This window comes from Peromyscus leucopus, chromosome 7 (genome assembly GCF_004664715.2).
Source record: "Peromyscus leucopus breed LL Stock chromosome 7, UCI_PerLeu_2.1, whole genome shotgun sequence".
Taxonomy (NCBI): Eukaryota; Metazoa; Chordata; class Mammalia; order Rodentia; family Cricetidae; genus Peromyscus; species Peromyscus leucopus.
Genome location: NC_051069.1, coordinates 44698703 through 44712626, shown reverse-complemented (window position 1 = coordinate 44712626; position 13924 = coordinate 44698703). Strand labels below are relative to the sequence as shown.

Below are 13924 nucleotides of genomic sequence, written 5' to 3'. Positions count from 1 at the left end.
GGAAAATCATCACTTCTCTCCTGTAGTTTGTCTCCTAATCTCCTCATAGACTGTGCTGCAGGTAGTTTTTGCATGTGTGCACACACATGCACCTGCATTACTGCCCCCAACCCCCACCCCAATTCTGGCTCATGGATCCTGCTGGCCATTCATTCCTTTTGGTCCATTGCTGGTCTTTGTACGCCTGGATTCAGTAGGCTTTTTTGCCCAGGTATCCTGTGGGATGTGGGGGATGCTGGGAGACACTCCCTGCAGCTGGGCCCTCTCCTTTCCTGGAGGGCCTGGGCTGCAAACAGCCTGCAGCCAGATTGGAGGAGGGGAGGCTGGGAAACCTGCCTGGGCCTCTGGCAGGTGAGTGCAACACTCTGCTTTGCTCCAAAAATACTCAGTGATCTTAGCTCTTTCTCTAGAAAACAGTGATGTCACCAGGAGCCAATAGGCTTCTGGAAGGGCTTGCCTCCCTCTCTGCCTCCTCCTTCCGCAAGTTGCAGAGAAGAGGGAGGAAGGGGGGGGGAGAGGGAGACACAGGCGACACACACTGACTCCTTGGAGAGGCACAGACAAGAAGCACACATGCATATAGCAAGCTCCACATTTCTGAAAAGCAGGCAAAATCCCTTATGTCATAGGCCAGCAGAAATCCACAGGACACGTGCACAACACACACACACACACACACACACACACACACACATGCATGCACACATGCACAAGAGAGAGAGAGAGAGAGAGAGAGAGAGAGAGAGAGAGAGAGAGAGAGAGAGAGAGAGAGGCAGGTAGACAGAATCACCCACACAGAGTGGGAGTAAGAAAGAAACAGAGATGGAGGCATTGACAAAGAGACATGAGGAAGGAGCAGGAGAGAGAGACAGACACAGGTACACAACACACAAGCAGACAGACACAGGTACACAACACACAAACACACATACACGTGAATGCCAGAAAGAGACAAAGACAGATACCCAGAGGAGTCAGCAAGAGAAAAACAAGACCCAGAGAAAGGAGAAAGCTGGTGCAGAGGACAGAGAGGTAGACAGTGGCCAGGAAAAACACAGCTAGACACAGAGATGTGAAGGGGAGAAAGAGGCATGAGCTCATGGGGTCAGAGGTGCAGAAAGCAGAAGTGGTCACACAATGCTCACTTGCTCTCCTGCAGGCATCTTTGGGTGAGAGGGCCCAACAGGCATCAGGCTTGAAGGCTCCAGTTGGCGGCTGCTGTCCTTGGTACTGCCCTGGAGAGCTGGGCTTGGAGGAGGGTACAGAGGAACATGTGTAGTTAGCTTGGGAGTCCTGAGCTGTTGAAGGCAGGCAGGGGTGAGGTGAGGCTGTCCTTCTCATTGGAAGAAGTGATCAAGGTGACCTTGTCATCTCTCTCTCCCTTCCTGGTGTGAGAAGGGTGTCTGGCTGGAGGTGGACTTCAGGGTTTGTTTGCTCTGATATGTGGACAGCGTCCCCAGAGTCAGCCTCTTTCCTGGCTCCTCAAGCTTGCAGTTTGGGCAGGGTGGAGGCCTCTCTTGCCTGCTTCCGTCCCTTGTGCTCTTCCCCATGTGGGTGTGCCCTCTCTGGCTCCCTGATTCTGATGTCTGTGGAAGGTAGGGGGATTGCTCCAGTGCCCCCTCCTTGGCTGCCGTCATCTCTCTCCCTTAATGGTGATGTCTGGGGCTACTGTGGGAGTCTAATAGATTCAAGGTCTGGAAATCAGAGGGCTGCAGAGCCTCCTGCTCCCCTCTGCAGCAAAAGCTGGCGCAGTGGGTTGGAGGAGGGGCTGGAGCGGCCGCTCAGGCCCGTGGGGCTTTCCCTCTGGTGTTGCCAAGCAGCCTCCTTAGCTTGTTAGGGATTCCCCCGCTCCTGTAGGAGCCCTCTTGTTCAGTGCAGTAACACCAGGCTGAGCTGGGGGGCAGGCAGAGGAGGAGGCTGGCTCTGCCTTCGCCCACCAGGCTTCACTGGGGAGTGTGCCTTGCTTTAGAAAGAAACGCTGAATGTTTGTAAGGGCTACAGCTGGGCAGGGCCCCCAGGGCTGAAGGGGATGTGGCTCTGCATCTCCTGTGTCTGTAGCTCCGGATGCTTCTCCGAAGGGCAGGGGATACCCGAGGAAGGCAGGCCAGGCATGATTATGCCTGCTGCTTTTTGGGTCTGGGATGAGAAGTCTTGCTTGCAAGACTAGAGAAATTGGGATGCCCCCTCCTTTCTTCTCCTCTTCCAAAGCTATACAGGAAAAGCTTGAAGGTTCTCAGGGCACAGGGAGGTATGCATAAGAGATGGGTGTCCACGGACACTTGGTGGGGCAAGGGGCAGGTCCAGAAGTGGGGAGGGAGGTTTGGACATCAGCATAAACTGTAGGAGCGGGATCTTTTTGCCAATTCCTCATGTGTCACCTTGGCTGTCCTTGTTAGGTGCCCACGGCCTGCGAGAGGAACCCGAGTTTGTGACTGCTCGAGCCGGTGAGGGCGTTGTCCTGAGATGCGACGTAATCCATCCAGTGACGGGACAGCCCCCACCCTATGTTGTAGAGTGGTTCAAGTTTGGGGTCCCCATCCCTATCTTCATCAAGTTTGGCTACTATCCCCCACATGTGGACCCTGAGTATGCAGGTAAGGTATGAGTGATGAGGGCGTACCCCGCTTTCTCTCCACCCTCCTGTAGGTTGTGGCTGTGTGGCACCTTCCTGCCAGGACTCAGTGGTATCCACAAAGTCCCAGGTACTCTTCATTTCTATCTCTGTCACTTCTGGCCCTTTTCCTGACTGGTCGGTCCTATTATCTCGGTTTCTCATGGTCTTTGCCCTTTGCCTTCTCTCTCTCTGCCCTCTACCCGGTTTTCATCATAGGTAGGAGAGGAAGTGGGAGGTGAGGCAGACCTGTCTGTTCAGTCTGGGGATGTGATGAGAGGCCAGGAGGAGTCCAGGGCAAGCTAGAAAGGGGGCCCCGTGGGAGGACGCAAGGAGTAGAGGGAAGAAGGGAGTCAGTCAGCTCCACCCCTCCCCAGGTATGGTACAAGGCTGCAGGATTGGCTGTCTCTGTGCCCCCCACTGTCCTGGCTCTGAAGTTGGGTGTCCTATGCCGAGTCTGGTGTGCACCTCCCCTGTTTACTGTCTGTGGCCCTGGCAGATACCCAATCTCACCTCCTCTGCCACTACCCCCCGCTTTCCCTGGCCCCATTCGTGTGTTGCTCTGTAATTATTGTGCCAGCGTGGTCTCCCTGTGACTCACTGCTGCCACCCCGCCAGCCTGCCGGTGAGGAGGGTGCAGGGTGTGTGTGTGTGTGCATGTGTATGTCTGTGAGTGTGAACATGTGCTGGAGCTGAGAGAAAGCGAGGAGATAGGCAGGGTCCTGCCTTTGCCTTGCTTTTTCCTATGGCTTCCGAGCTCTGAATTAACTTTCTCTGAGGATGCATCCATTCTTTTTCTTTTCTCTCCCTCCTTTGCTGCCTTCATGTCTTCCTTTGGTGCTGACTGTGGAACTCAAAGCATTACACTTTCCTTTGAACCCCACCCGAGTCTCTGTGAGTCAGCGTCTCTCTAAGTTGCCCGTCCCGGCTTCTACCTCGCAGAAGTCTTCCCATCTTAGCCTCTTGAGTGTCAGGGATGAAAGGCCTGTACCACGGCGCCAGGCCCTTTGCTGATTGGCTTTCTGTTGAGCCTATGTCCCCTACCCTCCATTTGGCCAGGATTACCTCTGGTAGTCTTTTTAGGCAGGGTGGCATCAGAGTTCCTGCAAGGAAGGCTTGACTCTGAGGCGGGGGAGACAAGTGCAGGAAACAGTGGTTTTGGTTTGGGTGAATGTGGGCTGGGGCGGAAGGTAGGGCAAGAGGGCTGCTTTGTCCATCGGAGTGTGGGCAGGCTCTCTGCTCTGCCCTTCGTGTCACAGAGGGGGCTAAAGAAGAACTGCCAACCCTTGCCTTGCCTGGCCCTTCTAGGGTGGTCTTTGGGGGTATATGTCATCTTGGTACTGGTAGCAGGGGTGGGAGGGACCCAAGCATCTTGCCCTGGCCTGCCTTCCCTCTGCCTGTTGAGGGAAGGCAGACAGAAGGAAGCTGATTCAGATAAGTCCTCAGCACCCAGCTGGGACCAAGATATTGTGGGTCCCGATGGGTGTCTTCTCATGTCTGCATCTATCATGCCTTTCTTTTGCCCAGATCTCCAGAAGAATGGGTGCATTTTTAAGGAGCGGGGGCTTTTGTCAGTGCCACTCACAGCAAGTTGCCCTTGTAGGCTGGTGTAGGGCCATCTGGGGAGGGGCAGTGGCCCATGGTCAAGGCAGTTTGCCCTGGTTTTTGTCCCTGTGACCCACGGTGGGTGCCGACTGCCGTTTGGGGACACTGCCATGGGAAATGGTCTAAAGGTTATGATGGGTCCCTTTGTCTTTTGCTGGGGGAGTGGGAGAGCTGATGGCTAGGCCTGATGGCTCACTGGGCTTTGTTCCCTATGTCCTCCCCCCCCCCTCCAGGCCGGGCCAGTCTTCACGATAAAGCATCTCTGCGGCTGGAGCAGGTGCGCTCGGAGGACCAGGGCTGGTACGAATGCAAAGTCCTCATGCTGGACCAGCAGTATGACACATTCCACAACGGCAGCTGGGTCCATCTCACCATTAATGGTGCGTAAATGTTTCTTGGGAGTGACCAAGGAAGATGGCCTCTGGGACCTACACTGGAGGAAGTGCCTCTACTAAGAGGAGCCCCAGTAAGCTCTGGCCCCTTAAGATCTTGATTCGAGTCTTATTTACACCTCTAGATGGGTTCCTGGAATTCATGGGTCAGAAGCATGCATGGAAGCAGCAGATACCCTGTGTGTGGGGTGAGATCAGAGTTCCTCTCAGGAAGGCTTGAATCTGCTTCTGGGCACCAGGGGGTTTGAATTGGCCAGTGTTGTATCATTTCTCGGCCTCGGATGACTCTGCTAGTCCTGGGAATGTCTTTTCTCAGGTGGAGTTCCTTGAGTCTCAGCACGACTCTTCCAGGTTGCTCACTTAGTCCTTGTTAAGAGCATTTATTTGGATAATAAGTACCAAGGGTCTATTATGTTTCTAGCCCTGCACCAGGTGATGGGTAAATAACGTTGAGTAAATCCAGACCCACTTCCTGCTTGAACAGGGTTTACCAGCTAATAAAATGTGAGAATCCTGGGAAGAAGAACTGTTTTAATGGCTGTCAGTTATTTATAGCTCATGTTAAATGGATTGTGCTGTGCACAGACGCTTTTCATGTGTCTGACTAGGGCAAGGAGGCCTGGGTGAGCTCGCTGAGCTCCAGGGTTGATCTAGGCTGGAGTGTCCTGAGTCCACAGTGGCGATGGTCTTAGGGGCTGAGTCTTAAGGTCTCCATATAGGATGAGGTTTTAATAGCATCCATGCTGAGATGTACTGTATCTGGGATTATATAGATGCTGTGGCCCTGAGAATTGATGCTCCTAAATTAGAATTTTTTCTCGAGATGATTCTGCTTTGAAGAATGGTTTTCTCTCCCCTTTCTAGTGGGGTTGGGTAGACTTATGCTCTCCCTGTATTTGGGAGCCTGTCCAAAGTCTGGGAGAACAGAGGATTTTAGTTTTTGTCTTAAGAGATAAATATTTCTTTTTCAGTGTTGGAAATCAAAGCCAGGCCTTGTGCAGGCCAGGCACATGCTTTTGCCAAAGTTATGTTCTTAGCCCCGGAAGAGATTGTTTTAGCAAGCGTGTTGGCCTATAGTGTGGGACACTTTAAAGCTGGTGTACCCAAGGTGAGAGGCAGGCTCGTCACTAGCTGCTGTTGGCTCCTGCTGTTGAAGGCGGATTTTTAAACCTTGTGTGGATTTTCTCCAGCAGCAGCTGGCTTTCCTGTGACCATTTGAACCAGTTGTTGTGTGTGCAGGGAAATCTCCTCTCTTCAGGAACCCAAGCAGATCATAACTCAGAAGGTAGATTTGCTGCTCAGGGCTTCTATGGTTGAGCAACAAGTGAGGAGATCCTGCATCATCATCATCATCATCATCATCATCATCATCGTTTTCTTTTTTTTTTTTCTTCTTCTTTTCCTGTGCCTTTTCCTACTGCCTGAAACTGCCTCGAGGTGTGGCCTAGCTCTCCCATCATCCTGATTGATGGTGTCTATTCTGGGAACCCAGACTCCAGCTGTGCAGCCAAGATTCATGTTCAGGAAGGTAGAGTTGTTGGGAACTTACTTTCTACTGGATATTGTCTTCATTTGCATGAGTTGATTACTCAGGCATTTCTAGTTTCTCAGAGTGGAATAGACATGGACCAGGACCTGTCAAAGATGTGGCTTATTTCTTGAACCCATTGCATAGTAAGTCCTTGGGGCCAGTTAAATCACCTCTTTAAGTTTCAGCTTTCTCGGAAATAACCTGTTTGCAGGATGTTGCAAGATTCAGGGGACTGCTCTGTGAGATTGTGTCTTGAGCACTAATTATCAGAGGGCAGTTATGGGCAAGATAGCAACCACATTTTCACAGTGGGGAAGAAACAAGCTGATCAAAATGTGGGTGGCCGGGATAACAGGCTAGAAGGCACTGAGGTCCTTGTGAATCTACCAAAAATTATCCATTCAAGATGTATTTCCCAATGTCCTATCTCTGGCAGGCTCTGGGAGTCAGGCAGGGGACATGACCCAATCCTGGTGTTTAAGGCTTCCAGTCATGTCAAGAAACGATTGCCTTGTGCCTTCGAGAGCACAGAGGAGAGCCTCTCTGAGGACATGGCCTCTGTCCAGAAACCTGGCCAGGGAGGAACTTAGGCAATAGCAGGGAGTGAGGTGGGAAGGCTCCTTCCCTGTGGGGACTTTTGGGCCTTTGGGAACCTGGAGGAGAGCACCTCAGTTGGGGAGTGCAGGCAGTCTGTGGACTTGCAACTTCCGGGCAGAGTCCTGAGGTGGAGCTACCATCTGCTCTGTGCTTGAGCTCCAGGCCTTCGAGTGCAGTTCACTACCACCCAGGAGCCAGCCAGTAAGAAGTAGAACAAAGCAGCAGCCTTCAGGAAAGAGGGCTCCCACCCAGGTCCCCATTTCCTCTCTTCCAAAATTTCTTCCTGTGTAAATATTTCCATTCTGGACAGAAAGGAGCGGGTGCCAGCCTTGTGCCACACCCAGAGCAGAATGTATAGTGCCAGGCGTTTTGTGACAGGGATACCTTTGGAGCCAGAAAGCCCAGGACAAAAATAAGCTACAAGTGTCTCATTCGCCTCCTGTGTTTTCTCTGAAGACTGGTGGGGTGGAAACAATCCCAATTATTCCTCTGTCACACGTAAAATACCTCTGAAGCCCAAGCCGAGTCTTACTTTGGGTCTGGTGTATGGCTTGTAGGAGAGGCCAGCTTATTTTCAACCTGCGCTATTAATTATAGGGCACTTGCAAGAGGAATTAAGCCTGGAAATGCAGCTGGCAAGCTAACACCTAATTCAGTAAATAATTGAGAGTCAAACCATTATTTTCCTGAAAACTTGAAATTGTTCAAAGTACTTTCCTGATTAGCACCTAAATAATAAAGTAATTATGTAATTAGTAATTAATTTGTCACTTCAGGACATAATTTAATTTATTATCTTTTCTTTTAAGCTTGACACCAGAGGTAATAGAGGCTGTGGTTAAGTTAACTGAATTTCAGGGGCAGGGCGGGTGAATGTAGGCTCTCGTATGAGTACACATTTTCAGTGCTTGGAGGCCGGAGTCCCAGGACACCTTTCCAAGGACTTGGGAAGGCTTGCTACCATTGCTTTTAGTCTTTCTGAATGTGGGCTGAGCACTGCTTTTTTTGAGGATGTGCATTTCATGTGACAGAATGTACTTCTTTATTCACCCTGTACTTCCAAATGTCCTGTGTACTCGCCCAGCTATAGGTGTTGGAGATTTGAGGCCAACATGGCCCTGCTTGGTCTTGCTTCCTCGAGGATTGAGGTACTTGCATTTGTATTGGGCTATAGACGTGTACATTGCAGGTCTTCATTCATTTATTTCATTCATTCTTCCATTCAAGAAATGTCTGTTGAGCACTCTACATCCAGGAGCGACAGGAAATTTGAGTATTCAGTGGCACCAGGGAAAGGCACCTGCTCACGGGCATCAACGAAATGGGATCTGGATATAGAGTTCCAGGCCGAGCGAGAGCTCTGCAAATGGACAGTCTTGAGGTTGGAAGTTCTTGCTGCAGAGGAGACACAGAAAGCCCATGTTGTTAGAGTCAGCAGGAGGGCGTGTCCGGGAGGTGCAGCTGGTGTAGGCTGGATTCAATTCTGGTGCCCTCTGACTGACTCTTGGGGCATGGCTCTACGGAGATGGAAAGAGCCTTTCTGAAGCTCTTCCTTAGTCTTCAGACCAAAGCTCCCAGGGGTGATAATGGCAGAGCAATCAGAGTTTGCTGTAAGCATTTGTCTGCGTGTTACACAAGATCTTTCATAAGCCCTTGTCCCTTTCATTACCTACCTCAATTCTAGAGGGAGGAGGATTTTCTAGAGGCAAAAGCCCTGAGAGCCTGAAGAACCTGCCTGAGATGATATGGCAGTTTAGTACTTGAACTTGGGCCCTTGAGAGGAAGCCAGGATGGCCTATCCTAGTGTTGTTGGCTTTGGTGCTAGGATTCAGAACAGTCATTTTGGAAGAGCATGGAAGCCAGTAGTCCGAGAGGTCAAAGTTGACCAGATTGTCTCTGCAAGCAGCTCAGGCAAAGGATGCTGAGTCTCTTAAAAGCCGATAATCCAAACAGGATGGAGTGTTACTCCCACCTTCAGTGCCTGGGAGAGGATAACCTCATGTAATCAGGGGAGAATTAAGAAGGTAGTGGCCTGTGGAATTCACTGCTCGCCTTTATCCACAGGACCCAAAGACGAGGAGGCAGGCAGGTGGGAGAATTTTCCCTGTCTGTGGACTGAGGTAAAAGCAGGATTGAGCATCCTTAGCCTGGGACCTGTAGTAGGCCTTGCTGGGACTCAGTCAAGAAATCTCCTGTAAATGAATGGGCTTGGGACACAGGAAGTAGGAGCCCCTGTTCGGCGTGATAATCCTGAAGGGAGGTGGGAGATTCTTCAGTTCTGTTTGTCCTGTTCCTAGCACTGAGCACAGCAGCTTCCCAATAGTAGGTGTTCTTAAATACCTTACTGGGTAGTAGCTAAGTTCCGTTGGATGAGTATAGGATTTGCAGACAGCCAGGCTGAGAGTAGGTCAAAGTTGACCAGATTGTCTCTTCAAGCAGCTCAGGCAAAGGGTGCTGAGTCTCGTAAGAGCCGATAATCCAAACAGGATGGAGTGTTACTCATCCTTTCAGAGCATGGGAGAGGATAACCTCACATAATCAGTAGGTCTATTATGTGTTGTCCCCCCACACACACCAACCCGCTGTGATACATTGGTAGATACAGGGTAGAAGTCTCTGCGCTCTGCTTTTGTTCCTTGGTTCCTGCATATTCCAGAGTTCTGCACAGGTGGGGATGGAGTCTGTCTCTCACTTTCCTGGTGTTCTTTGCAGCCCCTCCCACCTTTACAGAAACACCCCCCCAGTACATCGAGGCCAAGGAAGGTGGAAGTATTACCATGACTTGCACTGCTTTTGGGAACCCTAAGCCCATCGTCACCTGGCTCAAGGAAGGGACCCTCCTCGGTGCTAGTGGAAAGTACCAGGTGAGTGCAGCTGTCATCCGGGTACCGCAACCACTCTTCCTCATCCTCTCTCCCTACCCATCTCCCGTCTAAGGCAGCTGGCCGCTGATGTTATGTGCGCGGGCCCAGGGTGGCGGCAGACAAACCAATGGCCTGTCTTGACGGCAAGCATTCTGCTGCCTTTTGTAGGAAGGTGAAGAAGGAGGCCCTTGTCCTCTCTCTGCCCCTGTGTATGAGTCTCTGAGGCCACTTACAGCTTCTCAGAACTCATCTTTTTCTTAAGAGACACGCTGGTGCGGCCCACAGGTTGATGTTGAGTTCTTTCTGGGCCTCTAGGTGAGTGACGGTAGCCTGACAGTGACATCAGTCAGTCGGGAAGACAGAGGCGCCTATACCTGCCGAGCATATAGCATCCAGGGTGAGGCTGTGCATACAACCCATCTGCTTGTTCAAGGTAGGGAGACTTTTTTTAGCCTCTATATCTCTGGAACTCTGCAGGAGGCTTCCAGGCCTGCTGACCCATGGAGAACATTTTCTCAGGGCACAGCCTGCCCAACTAGGGGTGCTAGAGGAGCTGGGTGGGGCCTATCTTACATATATCACTTACCCTGTCTCCCACCCTGGTCAGCTGAGAAATGGCGTGGCAGGACAGGAAGTGTGCTGAGCCGTTTCTGATTCCCTGTTGAGAGGGCATCTATCCATTAGGGGCAGCATCAATATATAAGGACAGGACAATGATCCAAGCCCCTGACATTTAAATAACGTCAGGGACTTTGAGTAAAGCTGGTTTCTGTAGTGAGCTGCGAGATGTTGGCCTGACTGGCCCCAGAGTGCCCTGAAAGGGGCTGAGCATCCACTGCCCAGGATGGGAAGGGTGTCAGGTAGGGGGTCTCTGCATGCCGGAGTAATGGTGGGAGTTAGGGTGCTTATGTCTAGTTGGCAGGGCAACCGTGGTGACGTTCTCTCCTTTGGCCTCTGAGGGCTGAGCGGGAGCTGAGGCGGAGGGTGGGAAGCAGCATACCCCCTAAGGGAGGGCCGAAGCCCAGCTCTGCTGAGGTCTGGCTTACCAGTCCCAAGGCTGGCTGCGCTTTGCCTCATTGCTCCCCAGACTCCTCTCCTGAGTGGCCAGAACCTCCAACGAGAGAACAGTGTAAGAGTCTGTCTACTTCAGAGACAAGATCAGGCCTTGTACCTTCCAACCTGAGCTCTGTTGGAGAGAGATGGGCAGGAAAGTTGTATGGGGGTTATAAATGGCTGGTCTGGAAATCATGAAGCCATTGCAGATGTGGTACAATAGGGGGCCCCGAACCTCACAGCAGCCGGCAGCATCTCCCTGATAACTGCCTGGGCTCTGCTGCTGGGACACCCCATCTTGAGCATCCCAGAGCTGCCTGGGAGGCTTGGCATGGTAGCCCTCCCAATCAGGAGAGGTGATGTTTATTCCCTGTTCTCCCCAGGGCCTCCCTTCATTGTTTCCCCTCCTGAGAACATCACCGTCAACATCTCCCAGGATGCTCTGCTTACCTGCAGGGCAGAGGCGTATCCCGGCAACCTCACCTACACCTGGTACTGGCAGGATGAGAACGTCTACTTCCAGAAGTGAGCAGCACCCTGCTCCAACCCTCTCACATGGGTCCCCACAGGCCCCTAACTTGAGAGAGGGACCCTGGCAGTGCCTGGGAACCCGAAGTCTCCTTGCTGTCTCTAGGGGAGGTGAAGGGACTCATTGCTACCTTGCTTGTATCCCTGCCAACATCCCTCTTCTCCTTGCCTGCTTGTCACTCTTTTGCAGTGACCTGAAGCTAAGGGTGCGAATCCTGATTGATGGGACACTGATCATCTTCCGAGTGAAGCCAGAGGATGCTGGAAAGTATACCTGTGTCCCCAGCAACAGCCTGGGGCGCTCCCCCTCTGCCTCAGCTTACCTGACTGTGCAGTGTGAGTAGGGGTGAGGGAGAAGGTTCTGGGCATTCTAGTAGGTGCAAGCTGCACTAGCTAGATTGGAAATTGAGGACCGAGCATGTTTCTGAGGACTAGAGGACATCCGAGGGAGGAATAGTCCTCCTCTAGAGGAGGCCATGACCAGTCTGGTCAATAGAGTGAACTGATACTGGCAGATGCCTTCTGTGGACTGGTCATCACTGCGTGTCAGCCAATTCATTGGTTCAAGTTTAGGTCATGTTCAAGGATAAACAGACCTTCTCTTTAGACATTTGTCATTCAGAATGGTAATCCTTGTGTTATTATACTGGCTTCTACCTGGGCCTTGAATTAATTTTCCTAGGTGTCTGAGGGAGAAGGGTTAGTTTCTCTGCCAGTTGCCCTCTATCTTTCCACACGTGGACATTGTGTACTGAGTGGAGCAGGACCTTTCAGGGTGACTTGGTCTGCTTCCGTACCTGGCTCCCTCTGGCTCCCCAGTCCCTCTCCTCAGGGGCTGTGAGACTCGATTTCATTGACTGCTGTTCCACCAGACCCATAGAGGGCTTCTGTGTGAGCCCTAGATCCCACCTAGCATTAATACTTGGGCACCTTGGGTTGCTTCCTACCCTGTGACAAGCTGGACATCATGACAAAGTGAGATGGGAAGATGGGTAATGAAGATCAATGTCTTCCTTTTGACTCATGGATGGCCCTGTCACTCAGGTAACCAAGGCCGCAGGTTGTTGCTATAGGTGACAGGCCTCCATTATTGGAATGCTGGTGTGGGAGAGTTATGGACACCCGAGGACATGGAGTGGCAGGGATGAACAATGTAACATGGTGGCCTAAGTCAGCCTCTGAGCTGAGGACAACTAGAGGAACAGTTGGTGGTCTTGGGAGCTCCCCTTGATGGCCGCACAGGTCCCAGTGTTTGCATGGCTCTGCTGTTGGACAGGCAAGGTCACAGAGGTGAATCTCCATTGGGCGTACGATGTCCCACCTCACTCCTCATGCTGTGTGTTTTCTCATTTCTGTGGGGTGACTTTGCTGGTGGAAGCAGAGGCCTCAGTTCTCTGGCACTGCTGATGACTCACGAGGATTTGTAGCACGCTGTGGTACCAGTTCCAGACTTTTATGAGTCGGGAAGCCCAGGGCACTGGGTGTGTCCCTCTAGACCTGTAGTGGGGAAAGCAGGAGACGGGATGTGCTCCTGCAATCCTGGGGACTCCAGGAAGGGGCTGCTTCACCTGGCAGGCGTGTCTGTCCCTCTGGGCTGGATGCGGGCAGTGCCACAGGAGCCCGAGGGTGGCAGTGTTGCAGGCGTGAGCAAGCCAACAGGGATCAGCCTTCAGAAGGATGCCAAGCCAGCCACGGTGACGGCTCCATCCTGGGAGCTGTGGGCCACTATTCTCTTGCAGAGGCGTGTTGGGTTCCCTGGCTCTCCTCAGCACCAGCATTACCGCCCACTCCCTCTTGTCCCTTTTTACCCCCTTCCTCCCTTCAAAGAGAATCCAGGGAGTTGAGATTTATAGGTGGGTGAGACAAGGATCTTTATTTCTGCTAAAGAGCGGTGCTCAGAGTATTTCCCATTCATAAACCCTTTGAAAACCTTGGAGGAATTAAAAAAAAAAAAAAAGACTATCATACAAAAGTAGGAAGCTACATCTAAATATATAACCCGGCCTGGTATTTATGTAAGGCTGTTCTCTGAAGAGCTCAGAATGCTTTAAAGGTACCAGCTCATTTATCACAGCCTTCCTAGCTCCGGATCTTTCTCCTTTGTAGCCCTAGGGGTCCTGGGGAGAAATGAGAAAATGTGACTTAACTTTCAGCACAAGGGCTGCTGAGCCTCTTGCTCTCTGTCCTGGGGCCGTGGTGGAGTTTACCTTCAACTGCAGAGTCAAGTGGAATACTGTGGCCAAGGGAGGCCAGACATCCAGCGGAAGGAATATCAATCCTTATGCTTGGGACAGCATTGTACATAGACCTGACATTGCTCTTTTGGTGTAGGATGTGAAGTAATTAACTGCTTACTCCTGAGAAACTTCAGGATACAAAGTAGTTGGAGAAGTGCATGGTCATTGTTGGCTTGGCAGGGCTGGAGTAATGTCTGCAGTGAGAGCCATTTCCGAGTTCTGAAGACCAGGGCCATTTGAGATGTGCCTTTGAGTGCCTCCATGCATTCTTGCACATCCCAAGGTTCTTAAAAGCATAGCAAGTTGGGCAGGTGAAAGAAGTGTGCAGCCTGCCCCAGCCTGCCGTGTGTGGCCCCTAGGCTGTAAGTGCTGGAGAGTGGGATTGATTGTTGGTGGCCCGGGCTCCTAGCCCTGTGCTGAATGTTGAGAATCTGAAGTAGCAGATGTAAAGGTTCTTTTGCAAAGGAACGGGGAGTGTGCACTGGCTTACCTTCTGCTTTGAGTGA

The 13924-nt window shown here is 51.6% G+C and overlaps 1 protein-coding gene across 1 annotated transcript in view; it reads left to right on the top strand.

Moving 5' to 3' along the window:
* Nucleotides 1-13924, top strand: part of Igsf9b (immunoglobulin superfamily member 9B) — a 57017-nt gene that overhangs the window by 7966 nt on the left and 35127 nt on the right. The window contains 6 exon segments of the mRNA XM_028883051.2: nt 2397-2594; nt 4450-4596; nt 9449-9600; nt 9916-10033; nt 11037-11178; nt 11372-11517. Of these exon segments, the coding sequence (XP_028738884.1) occupies nt 2397-2594; nt 4450-4596; nt 9449-9600; nt 9916-10033; nt 11037-11178; nt 11372-11517 (903 nt within the window).